Below are 14,115 nucleotides of genomic sequence, written 5' to 3'. Positions count from 1 at the left end.
TGAGTTTAGTTTTTTCTTTTCTTTTCCATTTTTATATTTTAAAAATATTTTTGTTGATTTAGAGAGTGAGGAAGGGAGAGGGAGAGAGAGAGAGAGAGAGAGAGAGACATCAGTTTGATGTCCCACTCAATCATGCACTCATTGGTTCATTCCTGTGTGTGCCTTGACTGGGGATTGAACCTGCAACCTTGGTGTATGGGCATGACACTCTAACCAACTAAACTACCCAGCCAGGGCTTACATTTTTATCTTAATGAAGAATAAACATGAGTCACAGGCACCAAAGAAGACTGACTCCTGTTTCATAATTGGTCACTGTTTTCATCTACGTCTGTCAGTTCTGATGCATCTCCAACAGTTACAAGGTTTCTCTGGGAAAGGTTCTGACCCCTAATATGTGATGGAGCTCTCCACCAGCCACTTTGTGAGCTCATACCTTTGGAATAGGGATTCGGTGCCAAGAGGGTCAGAGGCATGGGGGTCAGAAGTTGAGGGGAGGGGACACAGGGTATGGAGCACAGTGGGCTCTACTGCGGAATGGGAGCTTTCTGGGAGAGGCGTGCACTCCCCATCCCCATGGTGACAGAAGCTGCCCATGGGACCTGTGTCCAGGAGGCAGCAGAGAGCCAACTCAGGTAGGGGAGACTGAGGTTGTGTGCTGGGTCTCCTTCCGCCGTAGTATGAAGTCTCCCTGGGTAGATGGACTCATGGCATAGAAGACGTTGGCATTGTCGGGAATCAGGAGCTCTGGCCAGGCATGGACATAATAATAAAAGGCCTGTACAATTTCATACTTTCCCCACAAGGGAACTAGGTAACTTTCTGCCATTCACCCTGGGACCTGAACAACCTTCAGCAAGTGCTAAGCCAACCTAATTCTCCTCTCATTAGGAACCTGAACAATTTCCCACTTGAAGCCTGCATAACCTCATCTCTCCTCTGCACCACAAACCTGGGCAACTTCCTGCCATTTCCCTTGGAGTCTAGACATCTTATATTATAAGCTTGGGCAAACTCAGGCCACTCACTCCTAACAACTTCCTTTCTACCCCACCTTCCCCTCACAGCCAATTAATTCCCAGCCAAGCTCATAGACTTGGATAAATTCTGACTTCCCACTTCCAGCCTGCACAAACTGTATGTAGCCCTTGACCCCTGTACCTCATATATTCCTTTCTAATGTTCAGCCTACTTCATGGCTGATGTGTCCTTTAATATAGCAACCTTTTGCTTCTCCCTTGCAAAACTGGAAAACCTCCTACACAACTTCATGCTCCCCTACCCTAAATTTCAATACCTTGTGGTCTTCCCCTCTGCCAAGTTCAGGTAAATTCAGAGTTCCCATGCTGAACCTGGGCAAACTCATTTTCCCTCAAATTGAAGCCCAGACCCCCTTCAGCCTTGCACCCCACCAGACTGAGCCTGAACAACCTCATAGTCCTATACATTTAAGCCCAAACAACCTCCTACAGTCCTTCTTGTCTAACCCTGGACAATCTCATTTTCCCATAAATCCTAGGAAGACACCCTTGCCTCACACTGAGCCAGGATAACCACATGACCCATATAATTGAGAAACAAATATTTTACTGTCTCTCACCCTACCCCCCACCCTGCTTCATCTTAACCCTATTCTGTGCCTGTACCACCTCATGACCCAGGTAGGGCCATACTTGACCCTGTTCAGTCTGCTGCCCTCCCAGCTGCCCCCCAGCCAAGGCTCCAAGCTGTCCCTACTCACCCCTGTCCCCAGGAAGGACTTGGAAGAGCTGGTAGTCACGGGCCCAGGGCTCAGCCACATTGTGCTTTTGCAAGGCTCTCTGCACCACGCTGGGGGCCTTGTCCTGACTAGTGAGCTTGGAAAAGAAGGTGGCAAGTGAGGTAGGACAGCCTGAGCCTCAAGGGCAGGGTGCCCCCAGCAGGTCCCCGGCCCAGTTCCTTACCAGGATGCTCCGATACAGGTTCCCGTGGTTGTTGTCGATACTGACTCGGATGACCCGAACCTCTGAGCCCTGCTGCCCCACAAGGGGGATTGGAGGGTAGCTCAGGGTCGAGGCCAGGGGCAGCTGTAGGCAGTGGGGGATGGGGGTTGAGCAGTGGGAGAGCACTAGGTCCCTTCCTCATTAATGTATTTAACACACCCAGAGCCAGGGGACACACAATTAGGGCGCGCGTGCACACGCGCACGAGCACACACACACACACACACACACACACACACACACACAAACCCACATCTCATCACATACAGACCTTCATTCTCTGTTGCACAAATTTACACAATTGATAAACACACAAACCCATGTTCACACACAAGAAATTGTGTTCACAGAACAATGAGTAGTTGCATATGTTCATAGTTGTTATACATATACAAATCCATGTCCATGAACAGCCCTGCACATGGACCTGTAAATATTGTGGGTGTTCATATTTTTCCTTTAGACATGCAAATTCCTGGTGACACACATATTCTTGCAAAAGTGTGTGATTGTACCCTGGAGTGCCCTATGTGGGTCCAGATCTGAGACAAGCCAGATGGAGGGACAGTTCTTCAATCAGGGCCATGAAAATGTACCTGGTCCCTTGGACAGATACCCCATGTGCTGAGCCAAGCATGAGTACAATCTCCTGTGTACATGCCCAGCCTCAAAATCCACCCCCTACACAGAGCCCTGGGTGCCCACAGTTCCACATGCCCACAAGGCAGTCCTGGTACCTTGGTGCTGGGGCTCTGGGACCCTGGAGAGGCCGGAGGACTTCTAGGAGGAGGATCCCTCATTCTAGGACTGGATGGGGGAGACCCTAGAGATAGACTGGAAGACACACAGAACCTGAAGTGATATGGCCATCCTAATCTCTGACCTTGCCATCTCCAATTCCTTCACAAGCAGGACGCTCACCTGGAAGTGGCAGATGAGAGGTCCCCAGGACTCCCGCCGGGGGTTGAGCCTCTTTCTCGGGACAGCTTCCTGAGGAAGGAAACGAGGGATGAGGCTAACGCCAGACTCAGCCCCAGGAACAGCCCCCATTTCTGCCCATAACACCCACATACACCCCCTAAGACTCACGCACTGAGACGCTTTGTGAGACTGATTCGTCGCCGCACGTGTGGAGAGCTGGGACAGGAAGCAGCTTGTGGCTCAATGACACGGGAAACACGATAGCTGAGGGATCAAGGTGCCAATGGGGAGGGGGGAATTGGGAGACGAGAGTTAGAATCAATTGGGAGTTGTGTTTTGGACATTGTAGAACAGCCTAGTTTTGGGTACCAAATATCTGGGTCAGGGTAGTAAACGGGGTCATAATACAACAGGGTCTTATTAAGGATGAGAAGAGTAGGCTTGTTGGCAGGTCACACAGGGATTCACAGGGTGGGACTGAGGAGTCAAATTGGGTCATCAATGGAATTCAAGGTCAAGTAATCATTGGGATCAACAGAATAAAAGGAAATAATTGGGTAGTTGAGTTGGACGGTCAAATATACGTCAAAGTTGGAGTCAGTTACTGATACTTTGGGGTCAATGATTGGGCTCCAAGAGTCAGATGGGGGGGGGGGTCATGAACGGGGTCACGGGCCAGATAGAGTCAGAGGTGAAAGAGAACAGATGAAATTGTTGAGCCGAATAGTCAGCTATACGTCAAAAGTTGAAGTAAAAAAGTCAGATGGAATCAAATTTGAGATCAGAGGTCATTTGGGGCCCTCCACAGGGCTGGAGATAATGCTAGGTCACAGGTGGCAGGTGAGAGCTCAGGAAGCGTGTGTAGGGTATCTTAGGAGCATTTGCAGAGGTGTACAGCGTTAAGCAAATCCAGTGTGTAATCCTGGTTCAGTGGAGGTGGGGCAGGGCCAGGCCACACAGAAGTCACCTCTGCTCCTCACTGAGCTGGCGCTGGGCACGCAGGGCAGCCAGGATGGGCGGGCAGGGCCTCAGGCAGTAGCTCCGACATCGCTTCTGCAGCTGCTGGATTCGGGCTAGGATCTCCCACTCCTGAGGGCATGGCTTCTAAGACCTTACTCCTGCCCTGACCCCACCCTGGTTCCCCCCACATCCACACCAGTGCCCACTTACCTTTCTCCTCTTCTCAAAGTTGATGAGATCTCCCTGGGGGCAAACTTTATCTGAACTGGAGTCTCCAGGGCCAAGGTAAGGGTTGGGATGTCAGGAGCCCCACTGCACTAAGGGGACTGGGTTCAGGAGTGCAGGCAGGGTCAAGGGTAGGATGTCTGGAGGCCCACTGGGCTAAGGGCAAGTGGTGCTGGGGTCAAAGGTCAGGAGTCACACCTCTAACATGTCCGGAAGGGCTGTGTCCAGCATTACCAGGTCCGTGAGAAAGGTGCCAAGGTAGGGAACCGGGCCTGGGGGCAGTTTCTGTAGCCCCCAGAGCTCCAGTCATTCTCAGCCATCAGCAACCCCATCATACTCCATCCCCTTCCATGAGGGTCCCACTTGTCCCCTACCCCAAACTACCATCACTCACTGAAGGCAGTCTTCCTGGGGGAGTATCCTCCTCTTGGGGTCCCTCAGTGGCCTCCTCCTGAAGACAGGGGAAGGACTGAGCAGTCCTGGAGTCTCTTGGACCTCTCCTTCAGGGAAGATGCCTCAATACACACCCATATCTTGCTTTTAGCAATCACAAACCAGTTGTAAAGGCCAAACTCAAAGGAAGGTGGTGGGGGGGGGGGGTAAGCAGATAAGTGGCAGGGGGCAGGTCCCACTGGGGATAACTGGAGATGGGGCTTGTGGGTGCCACAGTCCCCAGGGATGGTTTCAACTCAGGTGACAATCCTTGTCCCAGGCCGGTAGAGTAGGCCTTCAGGCAATTTCCAGGGTATGCCCTGACCTTGCCTTCGTGCCACTGCTCTGCCTGGTAATTAATTCTATCATTGCCGGGCAGTTACCATTACCCTGTGTGTCTCCCCTGTCTGGGCCTGAGTCACCCTAGGGCAGAAACTATATCCTTGTGGTTCAAGGCCAAACCTGGTACACAGTTGGTGCTTAATGTAGAGCTCCTTGTTCCTTGAGATCACCCTTATGTGAGATATTTATTTATTCACTCATAGATACTTATTGAGTGCCTACTCTGGGCCAGGCACTGTTCTGAGTCCTGGGGAAGCAGCAGCAAACAAAAGACAAAAACCCTGGCCTCATGGAGCAGACATTAGGGAGGGAGGGAGAGACACAACCAAACTTAGCACGTAACTAAGGACACTCAGAAACAATAAAGGTGGGGGTAGAGATGCTGGTGGGCACAGGGAGGTTATCTCTGAGCAAGACATCTGGGTGGAGACCTGTAGGAGGTGCACATGAGGAATGTTTCATCTAGCCCAGCGGTTCTCAACCTGTGGGTCGCGACCCCAGCGGGGGTCAAATGACCAAAACACAGGGGTCGCCTAAAGCCATCGGAAATACCCCCGCCGGGGTTGCGACCCACAGGTTGAGAACCGCTGATCTAGCCTAACCTGTGGTGGCGCAGTGGATAGAGCATTGATCTGGAACGCTGAGGTCGCTGGTTTGTGCTTGCCCAGTCAAGGCACATACGAGAAGCAATTTATGCCTCCACTGACCCCCTTCTCTCTCTCTCTCTCTCTCTCTCTCTCTCTCTCTCCCTCCCTCTCTGAAATCAATAAATAAAATCTTCAGCTTTGTGCAGTGGCAATAGCATAGCCGATGAAATTTATCCGAGGCACGATTATTGCTAATTGAAAAATCTTAAAAAAAAAAAAAAAAGAGTGTTCCATCTATTTTGGACTTACTCTAAGAACCAGCACCTAACTGCATTTAGAACTTCAATCTTGCCTGCAATAAGTTTGATCTGTGGGCACGTGTTTTTTAGTTTTGCTTATTAAAGTCAAGTCCCTCACACACTATTTCTTTTTTCACTTTATGGTTCTAGCAACCTTTTCCTTGTAACTTCTGGTATTTGTTGAATGAACAAATAAGGCAGTTCCAAGCGTGAACTATTGTGAGGGCAGCAGAAGCAGGAAAAACAGGGTGCTGCCCGCATACAAGGGCAAGGTCATTCCTGAGGTGCAGGGAAAGGACGCTGAATGTTGGGACAAGGACAGTCCATGCCCTGCCCTGCCCTACCCCGGTCCCCTCCTGGGCCTCTGTACCTGGGAAAGAATCTCTCTGCTGCTGAGATGGTTGTTCTCATCGGAGAAAATCTGTGAAAGTTTTCTGAAAGTGGATAATGGTTCCCTGTGGGAGATAAGAAAGGGCTCAGGGGTTGATGGCTGGGAGGGTAGGGAGGTTTCACCCCAGCTCCTCTCCTCATTCTTGCTCACCTGCTCACAGCACCCCAGCTGCTCTTGAGCCGATATATGGGGTTAGACTGCAGGGCGGACAGGATGGCCCGCAGAGAGGAGAAGTTCCGCAGTTCTCTGCAGCGCTGGGGGAGGGGCAGCATTGGGGCGCTAGTCAGACCCCAAGCCTGATGCCCAGGTATAATCAGCCTTCTATGATCTTGCGACCCCAGGTCAGACCCCTACTCTGGCCCCACATCTGTTAAGCTACCAAAATTTAGTCTCTTCCTCTAGGGGACCCTCCCTCTTCCCATCTGTAACCCCAGTTCCTCCCACAGCCCCTCTATTCCCTACTTCTGACCTTGGCTTCTCCCTGGGCACAGGATGCACCCACAGCATCTCTCCTGAACCCAGAACCCTCATCTCTGAACCCAAGTCTCAAGCTGGGTTCAACCTTTCCCCTCCCTCCTCTTGCTCTGCCCCAACTCTCTCTTCAGGGTCCTCATTCTTTCTCTTTCTCTCTATCCTGAGGTTCCTGCCCCGCCCAACCCAGTCTTTTTCAAGACCCCTGCCCCCTTACTAGGCTTTGGTCCCTCCTTCAATCCTGTCCCATCGCCCCCCACCCCATCCTCTTATCCAAAGCCCCACCCAGCGCCTCGGCTGTCCCTGGCCCCCAGCCTGACACAGCCTTCTCCTAGGCTTTTCCTTTGGCACCGTCCAGCCCCAACGCTCGCCACATTCCCATACCCCAGTCCTCGGCCCTAAGCCCACTACCTGCTCTCTCGGTACCTCGGCCCTGCCTCCATGCCCCGCCCCCCATCCCCTCTCCGCCACAGGCACCTGGGCAATGCGGATCCACTTTTCCAGCCGCTGCGCCCTCTGGGGGGCGGTCAGGCCCGGCTCGCCCAGCACTGAGCCCAGCACGCAGCCGGTCACCATGTTGAACTGGGTCACAGTGGCGCGCACTGTGGGGGCGATGCCTGCTGCTCCGGGCCGGTCCCGTTGCGACCATACGGAACCCAGGCACTCGCAGGGCCGCACTCGCGAGAAGAGCTCCTGAGAGCAGAGAGGGAGAATGGGGTGGGGATGGGCTAGGCTTTGTGCTTCGTGGGACCTGTACCCCCCATCCCACCCTACTGCACCCCTCCTGCATTCTCACCACGTCCATCAGAGTCAACTGCTCAGCCACTTCGTCCACACTAAAGTCCAGGAGCTCAGGCACTTCTTGCACCAGTCCTTCCTCTTCCAAGCAGCCTTCAGGGCAGTCTGGGCTGGAGGTCCAGGCAGTTTCAGGAGATCCTGAGGGAACATTAGAGGGAGTTAAAAATTCTCAAGTGTGAATCCAGGACTGGCTGGGTGGTCTAGGGCAAGTCCCTTAATGTTTCTGAGCCTCGGTTTCCACATCTGTGAAATGGAGACCTCTCTGAATGTTTGTAAGGACTTCAGAGCCACAGTAACATTCCTTGAGCACCTAGCATGGATTAATTAACTCAGTAATTTATCACACTTACTAGTGACCTTCTACAGGTGGAGAAACTGAGGCAGGAACAATTCACCCTAAGTCACTTCAGTAAATGATAGGGCAGGGATTTGAAGCCAGGTGGTCAAAGACTAACAGAAAAAATAAGGCTTTATGATTTGAAGACTTTTAAAGATAAGATTTTCTGCCCTTTTCTTTTGGTAAGAAGTGGTATAACTGTGGGTTATAAGGGAAGCTTATTGTCAGAAAATGCCAAGTTCAAATTCAAACTTGTCCATTGCGCTTGCTGTGTGAACTAAAACAAGCCTTAAAACTTCTCTGTACAGCCTTGTTTTCTTCATCTGCATTTCTACTTTTTTTTTTAGATTTTATTTATTCAGTTTAGAGAGGAGAGAGGAAGAGAGAGAGAGAGAGAGAGAGAGAGAGAGAGAGAGAGAGAAGTAGGGAGAAGCAGGAAACATCAACTCTCATATGTGCCTTGAGCAGGCAAGACTGAGGTTTCAAATCGGCAACCTCAGCGTTCCAGGTCGAAGCTTTATTCACTGCACCACCACAGGTCAGGCTGCATTTTGATTTTTTAAATCAAAGAGATATAGCATACCAGGCTGCTATAAAGTACTCAGATATGAATGATTTTACCTGTAGTGGGTTTCAATGGTGGTGTCCCCTAGGGAACACTTTAGAACTTGGAAATTTGCTGCAAGGGGGGTGCCTTCACGCACTATGAAGAATTGTGTCACTGGCCTACAAATGTCCCTCTAAACATCTGTGTTCTTCTTTCTTTTTTGTTTTTTATTTTTTTTCTTTTTTATTTATGTCCTTGAAAAACCTGTTTATAGTAATCTGCACCTAGCACCTAACTTTCTTGCTCATAAACATTAATTATCTTGGCTCCAGGAATGCAAGGACTATGAAAGTGCAAACTTTGTTTTGTTTGGAAATTGCAAGTGTTGTTCAGCATTTTGGGAAACAATGTCACCAACATCTATGCTACTGTGTCTGTGTCACCAGTGCACTCCCCTGCATTAGTAGGTGTTTGTGCCTGTCACATTCACCATGATGCTATGACAGACAAAACTTCAGTGAGGCATGCCCAAGCACTAACACAGCAACAAGCAGAGTTTATTGTATAAATTGCCTTCATTTTATTTTTCCTTTTCATTACAGTTACAGCATCATCTTACTATTTTTTTAATGTGACAGAGACAGAGAAAGGAACAGATAGGGACAGATAAACAGGAAGGGAGAGAGATGAGAAGCATCAATTCTTCATTGCAGTACCTTAGTTGTTCAATGATTGCTTTCTCATATGTGCCTTGACCAGGAAGCTACAGCAGAGCTAATGACCCCTTGCTCAAGCCCGCAACCTTGGGCTTCAAGCCAGTGACCTTTGGGCTCAAACCAGCGACCATGGGGTCGTGTCTGTGATCCCACATGCAAGCCAGTGACCCTGTACTCAAGCTGGTGAGCCCATGCTCAAGCCAGCGACCTGAAGGTTTCAAACGTGGGTCTTCTGCATTCCAGTCCGATGTTCTATCTACTATGCCACTGCCTGGTCAGGCTTATCTTGTTTCTTTAAAATTATTTTTAAATGTTTGGTTTATTGTTCATCTGTCATTTCAAATTAGGACAGCTGGCATTCCAAATATTAGTTTAAAAAGGTGGTATTGGAAAAAAAACCCTGCACCTATATCTAATCAAATCTTCAGATCTTATAGCACATATAGGGGATAGAGGAACATACCTCATGCCACCACGAGAAAGCAAACAGGCAAATACAGAAGAATGTGAGAGTGCTCAGGACAAATGACCCATTTTTTTTCTAATAGCATAAAACAAAAGGCAAAGGGGGACTACCATAGAGTAAAAGAGAACCAAGAAACACAACTAACTGAATGCCTTAACTAAATCTTTGGATTTCAAAGAAACAACTGTAAAAAAGATAATTTAGGAACAATAAGGGGATTGATTCGACTACAGGCTGGCTATTTTAAAAAATATTTTATTTATTGATTTTAGAGAGAGGAGAGAGAGAGAAGGGGAGAAGGGGGAAGCATCAATTAATCATTGTTGCTTCTCATATGTGCCTTGACAGGACAAGCCCAGGGTTTAGAAGCAGCGGCTTCAGCATCTCAGCTCAATGCTTTATCCACTGCACCGCAACAGGCTAGGCCCTAGACTGGCTATTTTTTTATATTAAGCAATTATTGCTGATTTTGTTGGAACTGATTTTATATTTTTAAAGTCCTTGTCAATAAGAGGTATAAACTAAAGTATTGATGTGTGAAGTGATATAGGTCTTGAATTTGCCTTCAAATCATCTTGGAAATATTTTTTTGTCAAATTGATAACTCTTGAAGATGACTGATGAGTGTCTAAATGAATGTTCCTTATACTATTCTTTACTTCTTTCTGTATATAAAATTTTGTACATAAAATTTATATATGAAATTTCCAATATTAAAATGTTACCCCAAAATAAAGATGTTAAGGTTCCCAAAGCCTGGCACACAGTAATAAGTGTTTGTTTTTTTTCTGTGACCTCAAGAACTCATAGCCAAGGGCAGCATTTCAATAGTTTCTGCAGTGGTGTAAATTTTTTCTACCTGTGCTGTCTAATAGAGCTACTGAGCTCTAGAAATGTGACTTGTGCAACTGAGAAACTAAATTTTTAACATAATTTAAGTTCAATTTCAATACCACCTGGGGCTAGTGGCTACTGTATTGGATTGTGCAGTTCTAATGACTTAGAATCAGCTGGTGAAATCTTGAAGGCAGAAGAAGAAAGACACTTAGTAACCAGGAGGAAAGATGGGGGCTACAATATATTAACTATACAAATAGCAGACACTGTGAGCAGAAGTAGCTGCTACTTTGTAAAGTGGAGAGAAATGCGGCCACTTTAACCTGAGGATTAAAGGATGGGGATTAGGGATATAGATGCTTTTGTGATAGGGATCAGATGGAACACAGATGGGGGAGAGATGATCCCTTACAAGCAGGAGGTAATTATTCAGTCAACACATCTGCATTGTTCTTGCCCCTGGAGATAGAGGTGAGGACAAAAACAATGAGTGCTCCTCACGTGGTGATGCAGTGAATACAGCATTGACCTGCAATGCTAAAGTTGCCAGTTCGAAATCCGGGGCTTACTTGGTCAAGGCACATTCATATGAAAGTACAAGTTGATGCTCTCTGCTCCTCCTCCCCCTCCCCTTTCTAAAATCAATACATAAAATCCTTTAAAAAAATGAGTGCTATGCAGACAAATAAGGAAGGCTAAGAGGACACAGAGTAGGAGAATATATTTATTGGGAGGGGATCAGAGAAGGCATGTCTGAGGAAGTGACAACTGGACAAAGATCTGAATAAAGTTTGTAGGTATTTTTCCCTTTCCCAAAGCTCTCTACAATAAAGGTTGGTAGATTTTTCTATAAAAGATCATATAGTTTGTTGACCCCTACTATACAAGAAAATGTCAATATGGCTTCTTGTATGTATTCCATTATAAATGGTTGATTCTAGTAAGAATCATTGATAACAACAATAACAAAAATATTACTTCTTTCCCAGGGCACTGAGAATTCCTGTCTACTGTTATGTGCCCAGAGGGCCAGTGGCTAAATATCTGCTGAAAGAATGAAGAGACAATGAAGAAAGTACTACTATCACTCTGGTTTCACAGATAAAGGAAACTGAGGCTCATAGAGGGAAAGTGACTTATCCAAGGTTACAAAATCAGGAAATGGAAAAACTGGGATTTAAATTCAGGTCCTTGTGGTTGTTAAGGTAAGTAGTAGTGGAATGATTTGTGGTTAGAAATGCAGGTCATCCTATCTGACCAGGTGTTGGCACAGTAGATAGATTGTCAACCTCAGACACTGAGGACCCAGTCTCGAAACTGAGGTTACTTGCTTGAGTGTGGGATTGCAGACATGTGGTTGCTGGCTTGAGCAAGGGGTCACTGGCTCAGCTGGAGCCCCTCAGTCAAGGCACATATGAGAAAGCAATAAATGAACAACTAAAGTGCCACAACTATAACTATGAGTTGATGCTTCTCATCTCTCTCCCTTCCTGTCTGTCTGTCTGTTTCTCTCTCTTTGTCGCTAAAAAGGAAAGAAAGAAAAAGGAAACACAGGGCATCCTGATCCAATGATGGAGTATCTTTGTGTTTAGGATAGAGGTTGGAAGCAAGTGCTAGATAAATGCCAATATATTAGATAAAAGCTTATTATCCCCATTTTACAGGTGGGGAAACTGAGGCTCAGGCAGAATGAAGAACCTTGTCCAAGATCTGTACCTCCCTGAAGGGAGAAGGAAAGACCTGCTCAGGGTACTTACTATCAGTGCCCCAAACCCCTCACCTGCTGAAGCCTGGGGCTGCTCCTCTTCTTCCTGCTCTTGCTCAGCCTCCTCCAGAAAATCTACCAGCAGCTTCTCTGCTTCCAGGGCTTCAGCCCCCAGTGGGGCAGCCCAGCCCAGAAAGGTACGGACACTGTCCAGGTTCGAGTGGTCAGGGGGGTCCCAGAAGTCCTGGGGATGGTCCCGCAGCCAGGAACCCAGCACAGACACCACAGCTCTGCCCAGAGGAGCAGGGCCTCAGAGACCAGCTGGGAGCTCTGCAGGCCCTAAACCTCAGGTCTGACCTTTGACCTCTACAATCTCCTACTGCTATTCCCTGGGAAACCAACCTCAGGTTCTTGTTGAAGCTCAGATCTTGTCCCTCTGTCTTCTTGATATCTACCCTGGAAATATAACCCCACAATCAGGCGAAAAAGAATGGTGGGAGAAGGGGGGGGGGCTTAGGAGAAGGGTTCTGAGGTTGGGGGATTTCCTGATTCTAAACCCGAGGGAGGACCCAGGTTAGGATCTGGGGTGGGAACATGAAGGTTTTCCCGCTGGTACTGACCAGGGCGGCAGGGGTGGCGGTGGCGGTGGCAGGAGAAGGCCCAGGACGCGTGTAGTGGGCACAAAGGCCTGGTGGGTGGCCAGGAAGGCAGGCACAAAGCCAGGGTCTTGCTCACGGTCTACAGACACCAACTCCCCCACCAACCGTTCCAGCTGTGCTGCCCTTAACACACGCACCTTGCTGGTGCGGTAGTAGAGGAAGGCATCGGCATTGGGGCTGGGGGCCTGCGAGGCAGGGGTGGGCGGCAATGACACGGAGGAGTGGTCCCAGGAATACTCCTTTTCCAATTACTCCAATCGCTAGCAGTGTTTTTGCATCTGACCTTGCCCATTCCTCTGAATATGGATCCCTGTACTTAGTATTCTGCACCAGGCACAAGTGACCTGGACACCTCAGTTCTCCTGAGCCCCGCCCTGTGCCCCCACTCACTTGTCCCCCACCCCTCCCCCACTCCCCGCTTCCTGGCTGCTCTCGGCTCTCCAGCTACGCTTCACTGGCCGTCCAGGTCCTTTGCGCTCCGCCCCAACCACACTCACTAGGCAGCTTCTAAAGACCACCCCTCCCTCTCCAGCTCCGCCCCACTAACCTGGCTTACAGAGCCCCTGCCGTCAGGTCCCGCCCGCGAGCCGGCCCTAACCTGGCCCCACCTCACTCATCTCGGCAGCTCACCTGAACGCCCACCTTACCTGTCCCTCTAAGCCCCGCCCTCCCCTGCTGCCTTCTAACCCGCAGGTCCCTTCACCCCGCCCCGCCCCGCCCTCCAGGCCCCTTGTCACCTGGCTGTCCCCGGGCCCTTTGCTCGGGTTCAGGCGCTGGCTGCGCTGCCGCCTCAGGGAGACACTGTACACGGCGCGGTCCTCGGTCTCCTCGCCCCAGTCCTGCAGCGGCGCCTGGGCGCGGGGGTGGGGCAGTACTCAGGGCGCCGCGGGGGTCGGGTCCCGGGGCCTCGGCTCCCCTCTCTCGAGGGTCCTCAGGCCGGGCCTTCCCGAGTTAGGGAAGTCCCCTCGGAGATGCGCGTACCCTCCTCCCTGGTCCTGGGATGGGGCGGCCTTTGGGGACGCCCCAGGGTACAGTCTCAAAGAGTCTGTCTGTGGTCCACCACTCCCCTCCATCCCTAAGAGGAACCGGCCACTTCACTGAATCAAGACGAGAGGCCCGAAGTAGGGAATTCCGGGCGAGCCCGAAGGGCCCGGTTTGCCGGAAGATAGGGGACGGGTTGCGGGCACCCAAAGTTTCTGAACCTGGGGGGTTTTCGACTAGATGAGGGTCCCAGGACCCTCGGTCCCCTTACCAAGGCAAGCTCTTTCCCTGCGGTCCGCAGCATGGCCCGCACCCGTCGCGCTCCGCGGCGCGGCTGAGCGAGGCGGAAGGGCCGCTGGCTGCGGGCAGTGTGGGGGCACTTGGGGCCCACGGGGCGGGGCGGGCAGAGCGGGGGCGGGGCGGGGAGGGGCGGCGGGGACCCACGGCTCTTGGATGCCC

The 14,115-nt window shown here is 50.1% G+C and overlaps 1 protein-coding gene and 1 pseudogene across 1 annotated transcript; one reads left to right on the top strand and one right to left on the bottom strand.

The window, feature by feature from the left end:
• Positions 1-244: 244 nt before the first annotated feature.
• On the bottom strand, positions 245-14,014 carry RGL3 (ral guanine nucleotide dissociation stimulator like 3). The gene is given in 20 exon segments (XM_066361011.1): positions 245-664; positions 666-747; positions 1,742-1,856; positions 1,944-2,066; positions 2,720-2,816; positions 2,904-2,972; positions 3,072-3,167; positions 3,871-3,992; positions 4,074-4,106; positions 4,287-4,373; positions 4,483-4,539; positions 6,119-6,203; positions 6,290-6,393; positions 7,088-7,303; positions 7,407-7,546; positions 12,092-12,306; positions 12,419-12,472; positions 12,637-12,860; positions 13,413-13,526; positions 13,928-14,014. Coding segments are annotated over 20 exon segments (2,340 nt in total). The 5' UTR covers positions 13,961-14,014; the 3' UTR covers positions 245-390.
• LOC136390156 (U4 spliceosomal RNA) lies at positions 5,644-5,766 on the top strand (annotated as a pseudogene).
• Positions 14,015-14,115: the final 101 nt, after the last annotated feature.

Source organism: Saccopteryx leptura, chromosome 1 (genome assembly GCF_036850995.1).
Source record: "Saccopteryx leptura isolate mSacLep1 chromosome 1, mSacLep1_pri_phased_curated, whole genome shotgun sequence".
NCBI classification, from domain to species: domain Eukaryota; kingdom Metazoa; phylum Chordata; class Mammalia; order Chiroptera; family Emballonuridae; genus Saccopteryx; species Saccopteryx leptura.
The sequence above is the reverse complement of the archived record's forward strand: the minus strand, read 5'-3'. Positions and strand labels throughout refer to the sequence as shown.